This window comes from Mustelus asterias, unplaced genomic scaffold (assembly GCF_964213995.1).
Source record: "Mustelus asterias unplaced genomic scaffold, sMusAst1.hap1.1 HAP1_SCAFFOLD_210, whole genome shotgun sequence".
Lineage (NCBI taxonomy): Eukaryota > Metazoa > Chordata > Chondrichthyes > Carcharhiniformes > Triakidae > Mustelus > Mustelus asterias.
Window position 1 is genome coordinate 728,702 of NW_027590197.1, and position 20,377 is coordinate 749,078.

Here is a 20,377-nt window from a genome sequence, read left to right on the forward strand (position 1 = left end):
TCTAAACCTCTAATCATCTTATATGTTTCAATAAGATCCCCTCTTAGCCGCCGCCTTTCCAGCGAAAACAATCCCAAATCCCTCAGCCTCTCCTCATAGGATCTCCCCTCCATACCGGGCAACATCCTGGTAAATTTATATCCAGATGTCTCGCTATTTCTTCCCTGATGATAGATCCAAGCATTTTCCCTCCTACAGAAGTTAAGCGAACCAGCCTATAGTTACCCGCCTTTTGTCTACCTCCTTTTTTAAATGTTTGCGATTTTGTGAAACCTGTTTTTGTTGTCTGAGCTGACTGGAATTAGAGCCAGAGCAGGAGTAATCCAGGGGAATGATTTGGAGATAAAGGAAAATCCAGCAGATGCTGGAATTCTGAATAAAACAGACTTGCTGAGTTTATCCAGCATTTTCTCTATTTATTATAATGATTTTGGGACCTGGGTTTGAATCCCACCACGTTTCAACAAAAATATTGATGAGCATGAATTAATTGTTGTAAAAACACATCTGGTTCTCTAATTCCCTTCAAGGAAGGAAATCTGCCGCCCTGATCCAGTCTAACCGACATGTGACTGGATTCACAAACAATTCAAGGGTTGACTGGGTAAACAGGGAATGTCACCATCAGAAAAACAGAGCCCCCTGGAGGGCAGAAGTGTTAGGACAGGTTACGGAGAGGTTAAAACTGTCATCATTGAGAACAACACAGACTTTAGTGGAACAACTGGTCCCAAACACAATCTCTTGTAATTAGTGTGGCAGGGTGTGGTGAATCAGGTTTAAAAAGAGTCAAATTATATATGTTTTCTAGTTTGGACAACCACATTTAAATCTGGGACTCGGATGAGGATATAAATTGGTGTTTGGTGGTAAGATCTAAATCTGTGTATTACGCCGTGAAGCCTTAAACCCAGAGTGAGAATATTTCAAACCAGGGTTCAAAATAAATGGCTGTGGATGGTGAATTCACTCTCAAAAGAAAACAAAGAAAATTACAGCACAGGAACATTCCTTCGACCCTCCAAGCCTGCACCAACCACGCTGCCCGACTGAACTGAAATCCCCTCCCCTTCTGGGGACCATATCCCTCCATTCCCATCCTATTCATGTATTTGTCAAGACGCCTCTTAAAACTCACTATCGTATCTACTTCCACTACCTCCCCCGGCAGCGAGTTCCAGGCACCCACCACCCTCTGGGTAAAAAACCTGCCTCGTACATCTCCTTTAAACCTTGCCCCTCGCACCTTAAACCTGTGCCCCCGAGTAATTGACTCTTCTACCCTGGGAAAAAGCTTCTATCCACTTTGCCCAAGCCCCTCACAATCTTGTAGACTTTGTCAGATCGCCCTCAACCTGCGTCGTTCCAGTGAGAACAAACCAAGTTTCTCCAACCTCTCCTCATAGCTAATGCCCTCCATGCCAGGCAACATTCTGGTAGATCTTTTCTGTACCCTCTCCACTCTCCAAAGCCTCCACATCCTTCTGGTAGTGTGGCGACCAGAATTGAACCCTATATTCCAAGTGCGGCCTAACTGAGGTTCTATAAAGCTGCAACATGACTTGCCAAAAGGCCCGCAGAAATTCTGTCTTGGGAGGAGCAACTGGAAGAAAATAAATCATCCTGTACATGGGAGAGACAGAAACTGTGAGGACCATCTCCTCCAATCACAGATTCTGTCTCTCCCGGTGTTGCTACATCTGCAGAGACAGAGTCTCAAACTGGAGGAACAGCTTTGCCACCTATTTTGAGAAAAGAAGTTCACTGACTCAGCAGCCTATCGGTGATGTGTGGAGGAGTTGTGTCTTCCTGCTACAGAACTAGTTTCATAGCAGTGTGAGCCTCAAAAGGAATGATCCAACCATCGGCAGAGCTTTCCCCATTCTGCTGAACAAGTCTCAATTATTTTTATATATCTCAGGAGGTGGGGTTTACAGCTCAGGAATTTGAGTAACCAGATATTGTGAACATACTTACCAATCACTTGGGTCGTCACATTAGAAATTGAGATCCATTCATCCAGGTTCATATTCTAAACTGCTTTTATTTGCAGTTTAATGTTCACAGACAACATACAGAATCCCCGGTCAGAGCTGATCTCAGCTGGTGTAGTGAGGTTATTGATGGGTTATCAATGTAAATCCACACACAATGAAGATCAGAATCGGGAGAGATTTTTCCTGCTCCACCGTCTGAACCAATGAACATCTGATTCAGTTACCTTGTGTCCAATAGTTAGAATTCTCATTTTGGAAAGAGTATGGGAGTATTTTTAAAGTAAATTAACAAAACATATCATTCATAGATTCCAATTTAAAAGATTTAATATATACACAGTCTTCAGTATTTGTGCTATCTTATTCAAAGAAGTAAACTAACAGAAACACAAAAGGTAATGTTACTACGTGACTACATCACTAATAAAGGAGTTACTGAGAATGGAAAACGATGCCCTGGAAACCAAAAAATAGCCCTTAAAAATCAAAGAGTAGCTTTCCAGAAAATCTCAATACAAGCATTGAAAATAAATACTTTGTGCCCTGCAGATGGATCTTTCCAGGGCATCGTTTTCCATTCTCAGTAACTCCTTTATTAGTGATGTAGTCACGTAGTAACATTACCTTTTGTGTTTCTGTTAGTTTACTTCTAACTGAATTGTAGATTTTGCCCAAAGATCAAATTAGAATTGAAGCAAAAGTTCTTAACTTTATTCTAAACAGGTTCCTGTTGAGAGTTCTTCAGTTAAGAGGGAAGATCACTGGTGGTGCTTTTAAAAAGTGACATTGCAGCCCGGAAAATCAGTGACACTTCCAGAATATTAAATTCCAGCTAGTTATAGGGTTTGTTCACATCAGCAGAAATAAAATATTGTCAGACTGTCAATACTGAACAGCAGCAAAAACAGCAAAATCCAACCCCTGCAGTCACTTGTGAACTTGTTGATGTCTCAGGAGCCATTGTGACTGAGTGAATCCCTTCCCACACACAGAGTAGTTGAATGGCCTCTTAGTGTGAGTGCGTTGGTGAGCCAGCAGGTTGAAAGACTGCGAATCCTTTCCCACACACGGAGCAAGTGAATGGCCTCTCCCCTGTGTCAACTCGCTGGTGAGCAGAGAGGTTGGATGGCCGATTGAATCCCTTCCCACACACTGAGCATGTGAATGGTCTTTCTGCAGTGTGAGTGCGTCGGTGAGCAGTGAGGTTGGATGACTGCCTGAAATTCTTTCCACAGTCAGTGCAGCTGAATGGCTTCTCTTCAGTGTGAATTTTCTGGTGTCTCAGCAGGGTGGGTAAAACTGTGAATCCCTTTCCACACACAAAGCAAGTAAACGGTCTCTCCCCAGTGTGAATTCGCTGGTGTGCAACGAGGGAGGATGCCTGTCTGAAACTCCGTCCACAGTCAGTGCAGCTGAATGGCTTCTCCTCAATGTGAACTCGCTGATGTGACAGTAAGTGGGATGACCCAGTGAATCCCTTCCCACAGTCGGAGCAGGTGAACGGCCTCTCCCCAGTATGAACTCGCTGGTGTGACAGCAGGTGGAATGACTGAGTGAATCCCTTCCCACACACGGAGCAGATGAATGGTCTCTCCCCGGTGTGAGTGCGTTGGTGCACAGTGAGTGCTGAAGAATGCCTGAATCTCTTCCCACAGGAGGTGCAGGTGAATGGCTTTTCCTCAGTGTGAATTCTCTGGTGAGACCAAAGGCCCGATGACTGAATGAATCCCTCCCCACAGACAGAACAGGTGAACGGTCTCTCACCAGTGTGACTGCGCCGATGGTTTTCCAGCAGGGAAGGGAAACTGAATCCTTTCCCACAGTCCCCACATTTCCACGGTTTCTCCATGGTGCTGGTGTCCTGATGTTTCTCCAGGTTAAACGATCAGTTGAAGCCTCATCCACACACAGAACACGTGTATAGTTTCTCCTTGCTGTGAATGGTGTGATGTTTTTTCAGGCTGTGTAACTGGATAAAGCTCTTTCCACAGTCAACTCACTGAAACACTCTCACTCGGGTGTGCGTGTAACTTGGTGCTTTTTCAGTCACACTGATGTTTGAAATCTTCTCCTCCAGACAGAAGACAAACATTTCTCCTTCCACATTCAAAGTCTGAGGATATTTAAGTCCAAGTGAATTGAGACTCTGTCTGATTTTGATGTGATGTTTCTTCACCTCACCTGTAAAAGGAGTTTACAAAATTAATCACTGTCAGTCCAGGATAGAAATTTTGAACAGGCAATTCTAATTCTCTGGAACATTTCTTCCTCTCTTGTTCCCCAAATCAATAAATTCCTGTCCCACAAACTCTCCCTCCTCCCTGGGCTGAAATCCAAACCCACCTCACAATTTCTTTTCTCCACTCCCAGTTTGCTCCCTCCCTCTCCTCTGTCTGGGTTCAGTTCTGATGTGGAGATGCCGGCGTTGGACTGGGGTGAACACAGTAAGAGTTTTAACAACACCAGGTTAAAGGCCAACAGGTTTATTTGGTAGCAAACACCTAATGGTAGCTAATGGTGTTTGCTACCAAATAAACCTGTTGGACTTTAACCTGGTGTTGTTAAAACTCTTACTGGGTTCAGTTCTCCAGCTGCTGTCTGCAGACTGACAATAAAACCAATGGGTCTGATTGGAGGTGTTGGGGCCTCCAGCGGGTGTTTGTGAATCCTCCCCGCCCACCTCCCAGGGTTTCCTTCCTTCCCAGAGATCAGAGTCCTCATTGATTTGAGGTCAAAGTGTAACCTCTTATTTATTGTCCCCCTCCCCCATCCTCTGATGTGAACCATCCTCCAGTGGCTGAGCCAGGATGGGGCCGTTAACCTGGGCCTGTTCCCGGGAGGGAGAAGCCCCGCAGCTGCAAACCAGGGAGCTGACAATGATTCTGAAGGGTTTGCGGATCCACAAAGTGTTTCCAAATCCTCCCAGCCACCGCCTAACGCTGACTCCGCTTCTCCGGGACAAACAAGCGCCAAGGACAGCAATGACACTGCGCATGCTCCACATCACAATGCCCGGGCACTGATTGACGGCAGCTCCGGACCAATAGGAAGAGGGGGTGGGGCTGGAAGACCGAGCGGGAGCGGCTGGTCCTCCAACCAATCGGAATGAATGAGGGGCGGGACCTGAAGCATGCGCAGTGCGGGTGAACCAGATAAACCTGTTGGACTTTAACCTGGTGTTGTTTGACTTGTTGCTGTGTTTACCCCAGTCCAAAGCCGGCATCTCCACATCAGTGCGGGTAATGGCGACGGACGGCCGGTTTTAGTTTGGAAGCGAGATCAATGAAGGGAAAGGAATGACTGGCAAATGGGAGGTTTTAAAAGTGTGATATCAAGAGACCAGGGTCAGTATATTCCTGTTAAGATGCAGGGAAATAATGGTAAATTTAGGGATCTCTGGCAGACAAGGGACATTGAGGCTCTGGTCAGGTAAAAGAAGGAAGCATACATTGGGTTTAGGCAATCGGGGACAAGTGAATCACTCTGACTATAAAAAGTGTAAGAAAATACTGAAGAGGGAAATCAGGAGGACAAAAAGAGGGTATGATATGGATCTGGCAGGTAAGATTAAAGAAAATTCCAAGAGGTTCTATGGCTATATTAAGAGTAAAAGGGTGGCTAGAGAGAGAATAGATCCCCTTAAAAATCAGTATGGCCATCTGTGTGTGGAGCCACAGGAGATGGGTGAGATTTTTAATGAATACTTCTCCTCTGTGTTTACTGCGGAGAGCACCATGGGTGCGAAAGAAATAAGGGAAACAAGTGGTGATGTCTTGGGCACACGCATGTTACTTGGGAGGAGGTATCTGCAGCCTTATAAAAGCAAATTACTGCGGATGCTGGAATCTGAAACCAAGAGAGAAAATGCTGGAAAATCTCAGCAGGTCTGGCAGCATCTGTAAGGAGAGAAAAGAGCTGATGTTTCTTGTCTCGATGACCCTTTGTCAAAGCTCTGAAACATCAGTTCTTTTCTCTCCATACAGATGCTGCCAGACCTGCTGAGAATGGGGAGAGAGTGTGTGGAATGGAGATTTACAGCTTCTGGGGAATGAGAGAGGAAAGAATGTTCCATAGAAATTGTCTGTTCTGAATTTCTATCCTGTACTGACACTGATGACTTTTGGAAACTCATTTTACAGGATATTGAAAGAGGAATCACAGGCTGAAATCTCAAACGTCACGTCTCGATCTGACAGAGTCTTATTCCTTGGGACCTCAATATCATCGGCCTTTGAATCTTGAAGGAGAAATGATTGTCCAGTCTGTCGATTTGAAAAGATTTGAAATGTCAGTGTGAGTGAAAAAGCATCAACACACTGCCACACTTGAGAGAGAGTGTTCCAATGCACTGACTAAAGAGCTTTAACCAGTTACACAGTCTGAATAAATATCACACCATTCACAGCGGGTAGAGACTGTAATCTTGTTCTGTGTGGGGACGAAGTTTCAACTAATTGTCCACCCAAGAGAGAGGTAAGGACACCCGCACCATGGAGAAACCGTGGAAATGTGCAGACTGTGGGAAAAGATACAGAGCCCCATCTCTGCTGGAAGCTCATCGGCGCAGCCACACTGGGGAGAGACCATTCACCTGCTCTCAGTGTGAGAAGGGATTCATTCAGTTATCCAGCCTGCGGACACACGAGCGAGTTCACACTGGGGAGAGGCCATTCACCTGCTCTGAATGTGGGAAGGGATTCACGCAGTCATCCCACCTGCAGACACACCAGCGAGTTCACACTGGGGTGAGGCCATTCACTTGCTCTCAGTGTGGGAAGGGATTCATTCAGTTATCTACCCTGCGGACACACGAGCGAGTTCACACTGGGGAGAGGCCATTCACCTGCTCTCAGTGTGGGGAGGGATTCACTTGTTCATCCAACCTGCAGACACACGAGCGAGTTCACACTGGGGAGAGGCCGTTCACCTGCTCTCAGTGTGGGGAGGGATTCACTTGTTTATCCACCCTGCGGACACACCAGCGAGTTCACACTGGGGAAAGGCCCTTCACCTGCTCTCAGTGTGGGAAGGGATTCACTCAGTTATCCAATTTGCGGGCTCACCAGCGACTTCACACAGGGGAGAGGCCATTCACCTGCTCTCAGTGTGGAAAGGGATTCACCCAGTCATCCGAGCTGTGGGCACACCAGCGAGTTCACACTGGGGAGAGGCCCTTCACCTGCTCTCAGTGTGGGAAGGGATTCACTCAGTCATCCAACCTGCAGACACACCAGCGAGTTCACACTGGGGAGAAACCATTCACCTGCTCTCAGTGTGGGAAGGGATTCACTCAGTTATCCCACCTGCAGGCACACCAGCAAGTTCACACTGGGGAGAGACCATTCACCTGCTCTCAGTGTGGGAAGGGATTCACTCAGTTATCCCACCTGCAGAGACACCAGCAAGTTCACACTGGGGAGAGGCCATTCACCTGCTCTCAGTGTGGGAAGGGATTCACTCGGTTATTCCACCTGCAGGCACACCAGCGAGTTCACACTGGGGAGAGGCCGTTCACCGGCTCTCAGTGTGGGAAGGGATTCAGAGTTTCATCCCGGCTGCTGAGACATCAGCAAGTTCATGAGTGATGACAGGAGTTGGATTCTGCTGTTATTGTTTCTGCTCTCAATTACATCCAGGACTGCATTTTGTTCATTCTCACAGTTGGTCAATGGGGAGGGTCAGAGGGTTTCTTTGTGCTGGACTGGCCGGTCTCAGCCTCCAGTGGGCTGATGCTCTTTCAGTCTTTTTGTGAATACCTGGTTTCAAATGTCACAAGGATCACAGAGTGACAGGGTGTTAGGAAGTTCAGAGATATTTAGTCAGAAGAAAACAGAGGTTGGCAGTGCAAAGGTACATTTCTGAATGGAGGGCTGTGACAAGTGACATTCCTCAGGGATCAGTGCTGGGACCTTTGCTGTTTGTAATATATATAAATGATTTGGAGGAAAATGTAACTGGTTTGATTGGTAAGTTTGTGGACGACACAAAGGTTGGTAGAATTGCGGATAGCGATGGGGACCGGCAGAGGATACAGCAGGATATAGATCAGTTGGAGACTTGGGCGGAGAGATGGCAGATGAAGTTTAATCCGGACAAATGTGAGGTAATGAATTTTGGAAGGTCAAATACAGGTGGGAAATATACAGCAAATGGCAGAACCCTTAAGAGTATTCATAGGCAGAGGGATCTGGGTGTCCAGGTACACAGGTCATTGAAAGTGGCAACGCAGGTGGAGAAGATAGTCAAGAAGGCATACGGCATGCTTGCCTTTATCGGCCGGGGCATTGAGTTTAAAAATTGGTAAGTCATGTTGCATCTTTATAGAAACTTAGTTAGACCGCACTTGGAATCTAGTGTTCAGTTCTGGTCACCACACTACCAGAAGGATGTGGAGGCTTTGGAGAGGGTACGGAAAATATTTATCAGGATGTTGCCTGGTGTGGAGGGCATTAGCTATGAGGAGAGGTTGGAGGAACTTGGTTTGTTCTCACTGGAATGACGGAGGTTGAGGGGAGACCTGATAGAAGTCTACAAGACAGAGTGGATATTCAGAAGCTTTTTCCCAGGGTGGAAGAGTCAGTTACTAGGGGACACAGGTTTAAGGTGCGAGGGGCAAGGTTTAAAGGAGATGTACAAGGCAGGTTTTTTACACAGAGGGTGGTGGGTGCCTGGAACTCGTTGCCGGGGAAGGTAGTGGAAGCAGATACGATAGTGACTTTAAGATGTGTCTTGACAAATATATGAATAGCATAGGAATAGAGGGATATGGTCCCCAGAAAGGTAGGGGGTTTTAGTTCAGACGGGCAGAATGGTTGCTGCAGGCTTGGAGGGCCAAAGGGCTTGTTTCTGTGCTGTAATTTTCTTTGTTCTTCGTTCTGTTTGGAACATCCCAAATGCCCATCCAATTTCCTTTTTAATTGTTTATTGTCTCCACTTCCTCCACCCTCGTAGGCAGCGAGTTCCAGGTCATTACCATTCGCTGCATCAGAATATTCTTCCTCACATCTCCCCCCCCCACTCCCCCCCCGCCCCCCCCCCCCACTCCCCCTCTTGCATCTCTGACCCAAAACAAGAAATCTGTGTCCCCCTCGTCTTGTCCCTTCAGCTATTGGGAACAGCTTTTCTTTGTCCACCTATCTAAACCTGTCAGAATCTTGTCCACCTCTATCAAATCTCCCCTCAACCTCCTTTGCTCCAAGGAAAACAACCCCAGTCTGACATTGACAATAAAGAACAAACCAACAGAATATGTTAATACCTGAAATCAAATGGGAATGTTTAATTTCTGTTTTAAAGATATTGTGAATATATTGTCCTGGACAATAACGGAATTGGAATAACTCACCTTGGGTGTGGTTGAATGGAATATATCAATCTGATATCCACCTGCAGTCTAGTGAAAGTCTGGAATGTGTAGCTGGAAATCCCTCCCTAACAGCACTGTGGGTGTACTTACACCTCAGGCATTGTAGCAGTTCAGGAAGGCAGTGTTGGGGTTGACCATGGCCGAGGCAGCTACATACAGCCACATATTCTGTTATAATTGAAGGACTGCAGATTGAATGTGAGGCATTGTGGGACTGGACTATCTTGACCACATTCCTGTGACTGCCCGGAAACACGTGTGTATTTTAGTTTATAATTGAGGATTTCTGGGAATAAGTTAAATGCGGAAATATTAAGCATCGCCTGGAGGAATTTGGAATAACTGAGAATTTTATCCCCAGATAAAGAACAAAGATTTTGCCGGTGTTTGGCTATAACGTGTTTGGGATTTTAAATCAACAAAGATGTTGCCTCTAAAATCAGTCCTTGTCGGTTGGCTTTAAAAAGGTTCAGTTATAATGAAGGACCTTGTATCTTATTTTAATCAAGGAGTTGTGAGCTTGTAGTGCTCTGTCGCTTTAAGAAGCTACAGCTGCGAGAGAGAATGCTGAAGATTCATTGTTTGAAATTTACGAGCTGTGAGAATCTGTGTGTTTTGTTTGTTTTCTGTGGATGTTTGTAGATATGTTTTATCATTGTTTTGGGCTACATTTGTTAAGGTTTATCTTTCTGGGGAATTAACCTCACCTTGAGTCTTTAATTAAAGGCATTTTTGGAAGTTTAAAAACAGAATCACAAGAACACTTCAGTAATTAATTTTGGTTATTGTTGTTGTAAAGCACATGCTAAGTTTCTCTGTTTGTGTGTGGATGATATTTGTGGGATGAATGCTTCAAGCCTTGAGGTTTTCTGTCTGTGATTTAAATCAAACAGATTTTTAAAAAAGGAAGTGTGATCAATGAAACTTTTTTTGTTCAGAAGTTATGAACCTGGAGCCATTTTTACTGGCCAGAGACAGGATTCCAGGATATTTTACTAAACATGTGGGAATTTTAATCCGGATACAATTCACCCATGTGAGAATGAGAGTTTTAATTTGTAATGGTTATTTAAAATTTGACACATGTGAAATGATTCAGACCAATCCTGTGTTGGATTGATCTTGGGTTAAACTTCCTGTCAGGTCCAAAGATTTATTCCTGACGCAAGTAACACAAAGAAAAGGAAAATTCTGGAATTGGATACTGAAGAAAAGAGTTTAAAAAGAGAGAGCATTAAATAGAAATGTTCCCAGACCATGTGGTCATTAGATTAAAACAAAGGAAGAGTGCTGACGGCCATTTGAGAACTTGTAATCCACCCCATTTCTAACTAAGGGAGTCTATGTACAAAGAAAGCCCAAGAAAGACCCCCCCCCCAAGGGGGGTCTGGAAAGCATCATGATGGGGGCACCTGTCCATGAGATGATCACAAAGCCCCATAATGCCCAGTTACTACTTTGATTGAACCTATAATGTATGTAATCTATCACCATTCTGATTGGATTGTGTCCAGCCAGGATGGTCTGAGTAACTGGATAAGAATTGATGATATTCTTTGTTGGGTGGAGTTGCACATGGTCAGCCCCTGTGGCTTCTCCCCGCTGGCGTAACTCAATAAACTGTTTGTCGATTGAATCAGTCACAACACACTGGGTACATTACCACTTCATCCTTGGGAGTGGCCTGATAGGCCGTGGTCCAGACTAAATGTGGCCTTTGGGGGGGCCTTTCATGAATCACATGTGTTTGGTCATTGTAAATGTGCATTCAAAATGGTTGGAAGCACAGATCATGAGTAATATTCCAGCTCCTGTGGCAATAGAGAAGCTCTGTCAAATTTTCACTTGCCCTGGGTTACCAGATTTGCTTGTTTCAGATAACGACACTCTGTTTACAAGTGAGGTGTTTCAGGAATTCCTGTAAAGGAATGGTCTACGCCATGTGCGTACTGCACCGTTTCATCTGGCTACAAATGGTCTCGCAGAAAGAGCTGTTCAAACTCTGAAGGAGGGATTGAAGAGAATGGCAGGCGATACTTTAAGAACAAGCTCTCAAGATTTTTGTTCCAGTTTCGCATCACACCACAATCCACAACCGGACTCTCTCCTGTGGAATTTTTAGGTAGAAGGTTGAAGTCACATCTGGATCTGCTTCATCCAGATCTCAGAGCAAAAGTGAGCAGGAGACAAGAGAAGCAGAAGGAGGGACATGACTGCCACGCCAAAGAGAGGCAGTTCAAACCGGGTGATCAGGTTTACATCAGAAAGTTTGGGAGTGACCAAAGGTGGTTACCGGGAATAATTTTAAACCAAAGTGGTCCAGTATCTTGGGTGGTGAGACTGTAAAATGGAAGAGTTGTTCACAGACACCAAGACCATATTCGTTTGCGGTGTGACCCTGAGTCAGGAACAGTTTCAGAGTCAGCAACCATTACTGAGAACATGGCAGAGGGTCATGCTGCTGTGGATGTTCACCAGGAAATGGCTCCAGCTTTGCCAGTTGACTCTGCTGTGGGAGTGGAAGAGGAATGTTCATGTACAGATTCTCAAACTACCTCTTCACCTCCCATTCCAGAAACACCATTACAAGATTTACCAGTGGTATTGTACAGGTCGCAATGCAACCACAAAGCTCCTGACAGACTTCCGTATTGTTAAAGACATTACTTTGTTGTATTTCTGTCCTGATGGGGGATTGAAATTTAAGGAGAGGAGAAGTGTTACAGAGTGTTCTTCTCAGCCTCTCTCCCTTCTGAGCACGTGCGGGCTTTGGGCGGGCTTTCAGTCTGCAAGTCCAGGCTGGTTCCAATGCTCCTGTTTCCTTTTGTTTGCCAATGATTTTTAAACTTTCTTATTTATATAAAGAAGATCCTGCTTTTCACAATGCATTTGACTACCTTATTTGTGGACTGAAGTTCCCACAATTGTAAAGCAGGAGATGAGTTAAATGGACAACCTGAATTGAGAGACAATTAAAGAATAAATGATTCATTAATACAGATGTTAGGATGGAAATGTAAATTTGAACACAAAAGTTTACAACGTTTAGAATTATAAAGATATAAAGAATGTTTAAAATGCTGTGGGAATTATAAAATGTTACCTTCTGGCACCAACCGAATAGAAAGAAACAGATCACAAGGGCCACACGGTAGCACAGTGGTTAGCACTGCTGCTTCACAGCTCCAGGGACCCGGGTTCGATTCCCGGCTTGGGTCACTGTCTGTGTGGAGTTTGCACATTCTCCTCGTGTCTGCGTGGGTTTCCTCCGGGTGCTCCGGTTTCCTCCCACAGTCCAAAGATGTGCGGGTTAGGTTGATTGGCCAGGTTAAAAAAATTGCCCCTTAGAGTCCTGGGATGCGTAGGTTAGAGGAATTAGTGGGTAAAATATGTGGGGGTGGGGCCTGGGTGGGATTGTGGTCGGTGCAGACTCGATGGGCCGAATGGCCTCCTTCTGCACTGTAGGGTTTCTATGATTTCTACGAAGACTTGGTGGCGTGGCGCGGTGCCACAGTGGTTAGCACTGCTGCCTCACAGTGCCAGGGACCTGGGCTCAATTCCCGGCTTGGGTGACTATGAGGAGTCTGCACGTCTCCCCCGTGTCTGCGTGGGTTTCCTCCGGGTGCTCCAGTTTCCTCCCACAGTCCAAAAGACGTGCTGGTTAGGTGCATTAGTCATGTTAAATTCTCAATCAGTGTAACCGATCAGACGCCAGAGTGCGGAAACTAAGGGATTTTCACAGTAACTTCATTGCAGTGTTAACGTAAGCCTACTGGTGACACTAATAAATAAACTTTAATACTTTCTTAACCTTGACTAGAGGGAATGAATCAGTTCCTGTTCAAGATGTCTCAACATTGAATGACTGATGTTAACCAATTATTGGTCAACACTCAGGCTACCCCAAGTTAAGAGATATCGTTTGAGAGAAAGAATTGTCTTAAAATTCAGACAATGTGTGCAACTTGCTAAAAACCAAACCAGTTTCATTATTGACAAGTTATAGACCAATTGGCTAATTCCCAACAATTGGCTGAGCTGGGCTTTCTACATTTTGAAAGGATAAAAAAGGGGATTCAAGAAACCAATTTGGTAGATGTTTTTAAAAGTTTAAGGTTTTTTAAAGTTTATTTATTAGTGTCACACATTCACACTGCAATGAAGTTACTCTGAAAATTCCCCAGTCACCACGCTCTGGCGCCTGTTCCGGTAAACCGAGGGAGAATTTAGCATGCTCAATGTACCTAACCAGCATGTCCTTCGGTCTGTGGGAGAAATCCACACAGACAGGGGGAGAATATGCCGACTCTGCACAGACAGTGACCCAAGCCGGGTCCCTGGCGCTGTGAGGCAGCAGTGCTAACTACTGTGCCCTACAGAGAGGTGTTGAAAGCTGTTGATTTTACAAGTTATCCATGTTTTCAGAGTGGTCACTTTTTGTCCTGGTCTGAGAAGGATGGAGAAAAGTCTGTTCAATTGTTCAAGTTAAGCTTTCTCCTTTTACTGTTAATAGATGCTTTGCTTTTTTTATCCTTCTCTCTTACATTTTTAATCGTTAATAAACTTTCCGAATTCACCATTTAAAGCGTTATTTCTTGCCATTTGGTTAAGTCACTGGAACCTGGTGTGATTTACGATTAGGGAGGTTATTGGAAACAAGTGAACCCTATAAATCTTCATTTAAATAAATCAAAGTTTTTACAAATGGAATGCTATCCTTTATTACGAGGGAAATTGAACATCGGAAAGAGGATGTTATGCTTCAGTTATGATGTGGAGATGCTGACGTTGGACTGGGGTAAACACAGTAAGAAGTCTCACAACACCAGGTTAAAGTCCAACAAGTTTACTTGGCAGCAAAAGCCACTAGCTTTTGGAGTGCTGCTCCTTCATCAGGTGAGTGGGAGTTCTGTTCACAAACAGGGCATATAAAGACACAAACTCAATTTACAAAATAATGGTTGGAATGCGAGTCTTTACAGGTAATCAAGTCTTAAAGGTACAGACAATGTGAATGGAGAGAGGGCCAAGCACAGGTTAAAGAGGTGTGTATTGTCTCCAGCCAGGACAGTTAGTGAGATTTTGCAAGCCCAGGCAAGTCGTGGGGGTTACAGATAGTGTGACATAAACCCAAGATCCCGGTTGAGGCCATCCTCATGTGTGCGGAACTTGGCTATCAGTTTCTGCTCAGCGATTCTGCGTTGTCGTGTGTTGTGAAGGCCGCCTTGGAGAACGCTTACCCGAAGATCAGAGGCTGAATGCCCCTGACTGCTGAAGTGTTCCTCAAGTTAAGGGAACACTCCTGCCTGGTGATTGTCGAGCGGTGTTCATTCATTCGTTGTCGTAGCGTCTGCATGGTCTCCCTAATGTACCATGCCTTGGGACAGGAGCGGTGCCAGAGGACTGGAGGACAGCTGATATGGTACCACTCGTCAAGAAGGGAAGTAGGGAAAAAAACAACAAATTCCTGGCCAGTGAGTCTAACTTCAGCAATAGGGAAACGATTGGAAAAAGTTCTGGGGGACAGAATTAATTTCCACTTGGGGAGGTGAGGATTAATCAAGGATGGGCAGCATGGTTTTGGCAAAGAGAGATCATGCCTTACAAATCTGGTTGAATTTTTGAGGAGGTGACTCGGTGTGTAGATGAGGGGAGTTAAGTTGATGTCGTCAACATGGACTTCATTAAGGCTTTTGACAAGGTCCCACATGGGAGGCTGACGGAGAAGGTAAAAGCCCATGGGATCCAGGGCAATTTGCCAAACTGGACCCAAAATTGTGTTTGTGACTGGATGCCTGTGTTTAGTGATGTTCTGCAGGGATTGGTGCTGCGTTGCTTGTTGCTTGTAGTGTACGTTAATGACCTGGATATGAATATAGGAGGTATGATAAGTAAGTTTGCAGATGACACAAAAATTGATGATGTGCTAAAAACCGAGGAGCAAAACCTTAGATTACAGGACGATATCGACAGGGCGGCACAGAGGCACTGCTGCCTCACAGTGCCAGGGACCCAAGTTTGATTCCCGGCTTGCGTCACCCTCTGCGTGGAGTCTGCACGTTCTCCCCATGTCTGCGTGGGTTTCCTCCGGGTGCTCCGGTTTCCTCCCACAGTCCAAAAGATGTGTTGATTAGGTGCATTGGTCATGCTAAATTCTCCCTCAGTGTACCTAAACAGGCGCTGGAGTGTGGCGACTCAGGGATTTTCACAGTAACTTCACTGCAGTGTTAATGTAAGCCTACTTGTGACACTAGTAAATAAACCTTAAAACTTTAGTTAGATGGGCAGAACAGTGGCAAGTGGAATTCAACCCTGAAAAGATTAGGTAATTTTTGGAGGACGAGCAATGTAATGGAATGCGCAATGAATGGTCAGATCCTAGGAAGTACAGAGGATCAGAGGAACCTTGGTGTGCATGTCCATAGATCTCTGAAGACAGTAGGACAGTTACATAAGGTGGTTCAGAAGGCACATGGGATACTTGCCTTTATTAACCAAGGCATTGAATATATGGCTGTAGAGTTTCACATTCTAATCAGTATTCTGTCACTTGATTTTGTGCCTCTGTATGCCCTGTTTCCACTCCATCTGACGAAGGAGCAGCGCTCCGAAAGCTTATGGTATTTGCTACCAAATAAACCTGTTGGACTTTAACCTGGTGTTGTGAGACTTCTTACTGTGTTCACCCCAGTCCAACACCGGCATCTCCACATCATGGCCCTGTTTGAGAGCAGATATCCACTCCATCTGACGAAGGAGCAGCACTCTGAAAGCTAATGGCATTTGCTACCAAATAAACCTGTTGGACTTTAACCTGGTGTTGTTAAAACTCTTACTGTGTTTACCCCAGTCCAAGGCCACATCATTGAATATAAGGGCAGGGAGGTTATGATGGAGCTGTCTAAAACACTGGATAGGCCACAGCTGGAGTACTGTGTGCAGTTCTGGTCGCCACACTATAGGAAGGATGTAATTGCACTGGAGAAGGTGCAGAGGAAATTCCCCAGGGTGTTGGCTGGGCTGGAGTGTTTCAGCTATGAGGAGAGGCTGGAGAGGCTGGCATTGTTTTTCTTGGAGCAGAGAAGGGTGAGGGGGACCTGATTGAGGTGTATAAAATTCTGAGGGGCACAGATAGGGGGCATAGGAAGGAACTTTTCTCTTTAGTCGAGAGGTCAATAACCAAGGGCATGGATTTAATTTCAGGAGCAGGAGGTTTATAGGAGAAATGAGGAGAAATCTTTTGACCCAGAGGGTCATGAATCTGGAACTCAGTGCCTGAAAGAGTGGTAGAGGTGGGAACCTTCACAACATTTAAGAAGAATTTAGTTAAGCTTTTGAAATGCCTTAGCATACAAGGTTACGCACAAAGAGTGGAAAATGGGGTTGGAATAGAACGGTCCTTGATGGCCGGCACAAACACGATGGGCCGAAGGGCCTCTTTCCATGCTGTAAAACTCTATGACCACCCACGTTGGCAGCAAGTTCAATATCATCATCAGTCACAACCCCCCTGTATCTTCACTAACTGAATCAATCCATTTAAAACATTCTTAGTTGAGGTATGTAGCCATATTTCTGTTTGGCCGGCATCCTGCATGGAGATTTCCAGCTCTCTGTGTCCAGGACAGGAAGCAGTGAGCACGGATCTGTCAATCAGCCTCAATCAGCACCTTCAGGAGAATTGGGAGGGTGAATATTAGATACAGCAGAGTGAGAATGGAGGGAGAGTGTGTGGGATGGAGATTTACAGCTTTTGGAGAATAAGAGAGGAAAGAATGTTCCAGAGAAACTACAATTGTTCTGAATTTCTATCTTGTAATGACACTGATCACTTTTGTAAACTCCTTTTACAGGATATTGGAAGGGGAGGATTTACAGACAGAAATCTCAAACCTAATGTCACATCAACATCTGACATCCTCACTCAATTCATCGGGGTCTGAATCTATCGATCTTTGATTCTCGAAGGAGAAATGTTTCCCTGTTCTGTCTGCTTCAAAAACTTCAATCATTTGTGTGACTGGAAAAGCACCAAGGCACTGATACACCCGAGTGAGAGTGTTCCAGTGCACTGAGTGTGGAAAGAGCTTTAACCAGTTACATTGCCTGAAAATACATCGCAGCATTCACAGCGGGGAGAGACTGTACCCGTGTTCTGTGTGAGATTTAACTGATTGTTTAACCTGGAGAGTCACAAGGACACCCACACCATGGAGAAACCGTGGAAATGTGGGGACTGCGGGAAGGGATTCATATCCCCATCTCAGCTGGAAGCTCATCAACGCAGTCACACTGGAGAGAGACCATTCACTTGCTGTGTCTGTGGCAAGGGATTCAGTCAGTTATCAAATCTGCGGACACACCAGCGAGTTCACACTGGGGAGAGACCGTCCACCTGCTCTGTGTGTGGGAAGGGATTGACTGACTTATCCAGCCTGCGAGGACACCAGCGAGTTCACACTGGGGAGAGACCATTCACCTGCTCTCAGTGTGGGGAGGGATTCACTCAGTCATCCACCTTGCGGAGACACCAGTGAGTTCACACTGGGGAGAGACCATTCACCTGCTCTCAGTATCTAAAGGGATTCACTCAATTATCCCACCGACAGACACACCAGCGAGTTCACACTGGGGAGAGGCCATTCACCTGCTCTCAGTGTGGAAAGGGATTCACTCAGTCATCCACCCTGCGGAGACACCAGCGAGTTCACACTGGGGAGAGACCATTCACCTGCTCTCAGTGTGGGAAGAGTTTCAGAGCTTCATCCGCCCTGCTGAGACACCAACCAATTCACGAGTGATTCCAGGGGTTGGATTCTGCTGTTATTGTTTCTGCTCTCAATTACATCCAGGACTGCATTTTGTTCATTCTCACAGTTGGTCAATGGGGAGGGTCGGAGGGTTTCTTTCTGCTGGACTGGCTGGTCTCATGACTTTGCCTCCAGTGGCTGAGTCTTGTTGCGAATCCCTGGTTTCAGATTTCACACGGATCACAGAGTGACAGGGCGATTGGAAGTTCAGACATGTTCAGTCAGCATTTCTATTTGAAACTCCCCCAGATGCCAATCGAATTTCCTTTGCAATAGTTTGTTGTCTCCAATTCCTCCACGCTCGTAGGCAGCGGGTTCCAGAACATTACCATTCACTGCATCAAAATATTCTTCCTCACATCCCCCCCCTGCATCTCTGACCCAAAACCATAAATCTGTGTCCCTCTCGTCCTTGTCCCGTCAGCGAATGGGAACAGCTTTTCTTTGTCCACCTTATCTCAACCTGTCAGAATCTTGTCCACCTCTATCAAATCTCCCCTCAACCTCCTTTGCTCCAAGGAGAACAACCCCAGCCTGACATTGACAATAAAGAACAAACGAATAGAATATGTTAATACCTGAGATCAAATGGGAATGTTTAATTTCTGATTTAAAGATGTTGTGAATATATTGTCCTGGACAATCAAGGAATTTGAACAACTCACCTTGGGTGTGGTTGAATGGAATATATCAATCTGGTATCCACCTTCATTCTGGTGAAAGTCTGGAATGTGTAGCTGGAAATCCCTCCCTAACCACACTGTGGGTGTACTTACACCTCAGGCATTGTAGCAGTTCAGGAAGGCAGTGTTGGCGCTGATCGTGGCCGAGGCAGCTACATACAGCCACATATTCTGTTATAATTGAAGGACTGCCGATTGAATGTGAGGCATTATGGGACTGGACTATCTTGACCACATTCCTGTGACTGCTCAGTTTCTGCATTCACGGACCATTAAAACTGCTTAGCAGGGCCCTGATAGAGGACCTGGTGAGAATATTTACTCAGAATGAGTTAGAATTAAACTTATTCCAGGACCGGCTGGTGTTCAGCAGCTGATACACCCGAATTTGTAAAAGGAGGGTCTGACCAATCATCAAACAGTGGTAGGTAGTTGGTTAAGAAGTGAAGAAGCGTTCTCAGGCATTGTTTAAATTATTTTATCATAAATTTGTGATAAGAACTGTGAGGGACTTGTGACCCGATAGTCGGTGAAGTGACGGTATACTCCAAGTAGCACTGGACTGAAAAGCAGAGCTCTGAGAGTGGATTCTAATGGTTATAATCCTACCCAAGCATGGCCAGTGAAAAATCAGAGCTCAACTGGGGACAGGACAGGTCTCTTACCTGCCATTTGGAAACTAAGAACAAGAAACATATCGATAAAATAATTAGAGAATAGAGCCAATGTTTCAAGCCTGAATGACACTTCGTAAGAGCTCTTATGAAGGGACATCTAGACTCGAAATATTGGCTCTATTCTCTCTCCACAGATGCTATCAGACCCGCTGAGATTTTCCAGCATTTTCTGTTTTCTTTTCAGATTCCAACACCCACAGTATTTCACTTTTATGATTAAATGATTCGGTCTGATTGGAATCCCCACGACCCTCCCGCATTGTTCTGACTCTACCAGCTGGGCTGTGGAATTAATTGGATAGATCTTCCAATAACAGAAAGGAAAGATAGATTATGAAACTAAACTAGCTCTAAACATAAAAAATAATAGTAAAAGTTTTTACAAATATATAGAAAGGAATAGAGTGGCTAGAGTGAATGTTGGACCCTTGGAGGACGAGAGGGGGGATTTAATACTGGAATACGAGGAAATGGCTGAGACTTTAAATAGGTTTTTTGTGTCGGTCTTCACGGTGGAAGACACAAATAGTTTACCAAATATTCACGATTGAGTGTTGGTAGGAGGAGAGATACTCAATACAATTATTGTTACTAGAGAGGCAGTGCTTGGTAGACTAACGGGACTGAAGGTGGACAAGTCCCCGGGCCCGGATGGAATGCATCCCAGGGAACTGAAAGAAATGTCAGAGGTAATAGCAGATGCGTTAGTGGTTATTTATAAAAATTCACTGGACTCTGGGGTAGTGCCAGCTGATTGGAAAACGGCTACTGTTACGCCGCTGTTTAAAAAAGGAAGTAGACAAAAGGCGGGTAACTACAGGCTGGTTAGCTTAACGTCTGTAGT

At 45.2% G+C, this 20,377-nt stretch overlaps 2 protein-coding genes across 2 annotated transcripts in view; both read left to right on the forward strand.

Annotated features, from left to right (window-relative positions):
• LOC144485675 (uncharacterized) overlaps positions 1-20,377 on the forward strand; it is a 77,450-nt gene that overhangs the window by 30,300 nt on the left and 26,773 nt on the right. The gene's annotated exons all lie outside the window — the stretch shown is intronic.
• On the forward strand, positions 6,488-7,582 carry LOC144485669 (uncharacterized). Its single transcript, XM_078203766.1, has one exon. The coding sequence runs from the start codon at positions 6,488-6,490 to the stop codon at positions 7,580-7,582; it is 1,095 nt and encodes a 364-aa protein (XP_078059892.1).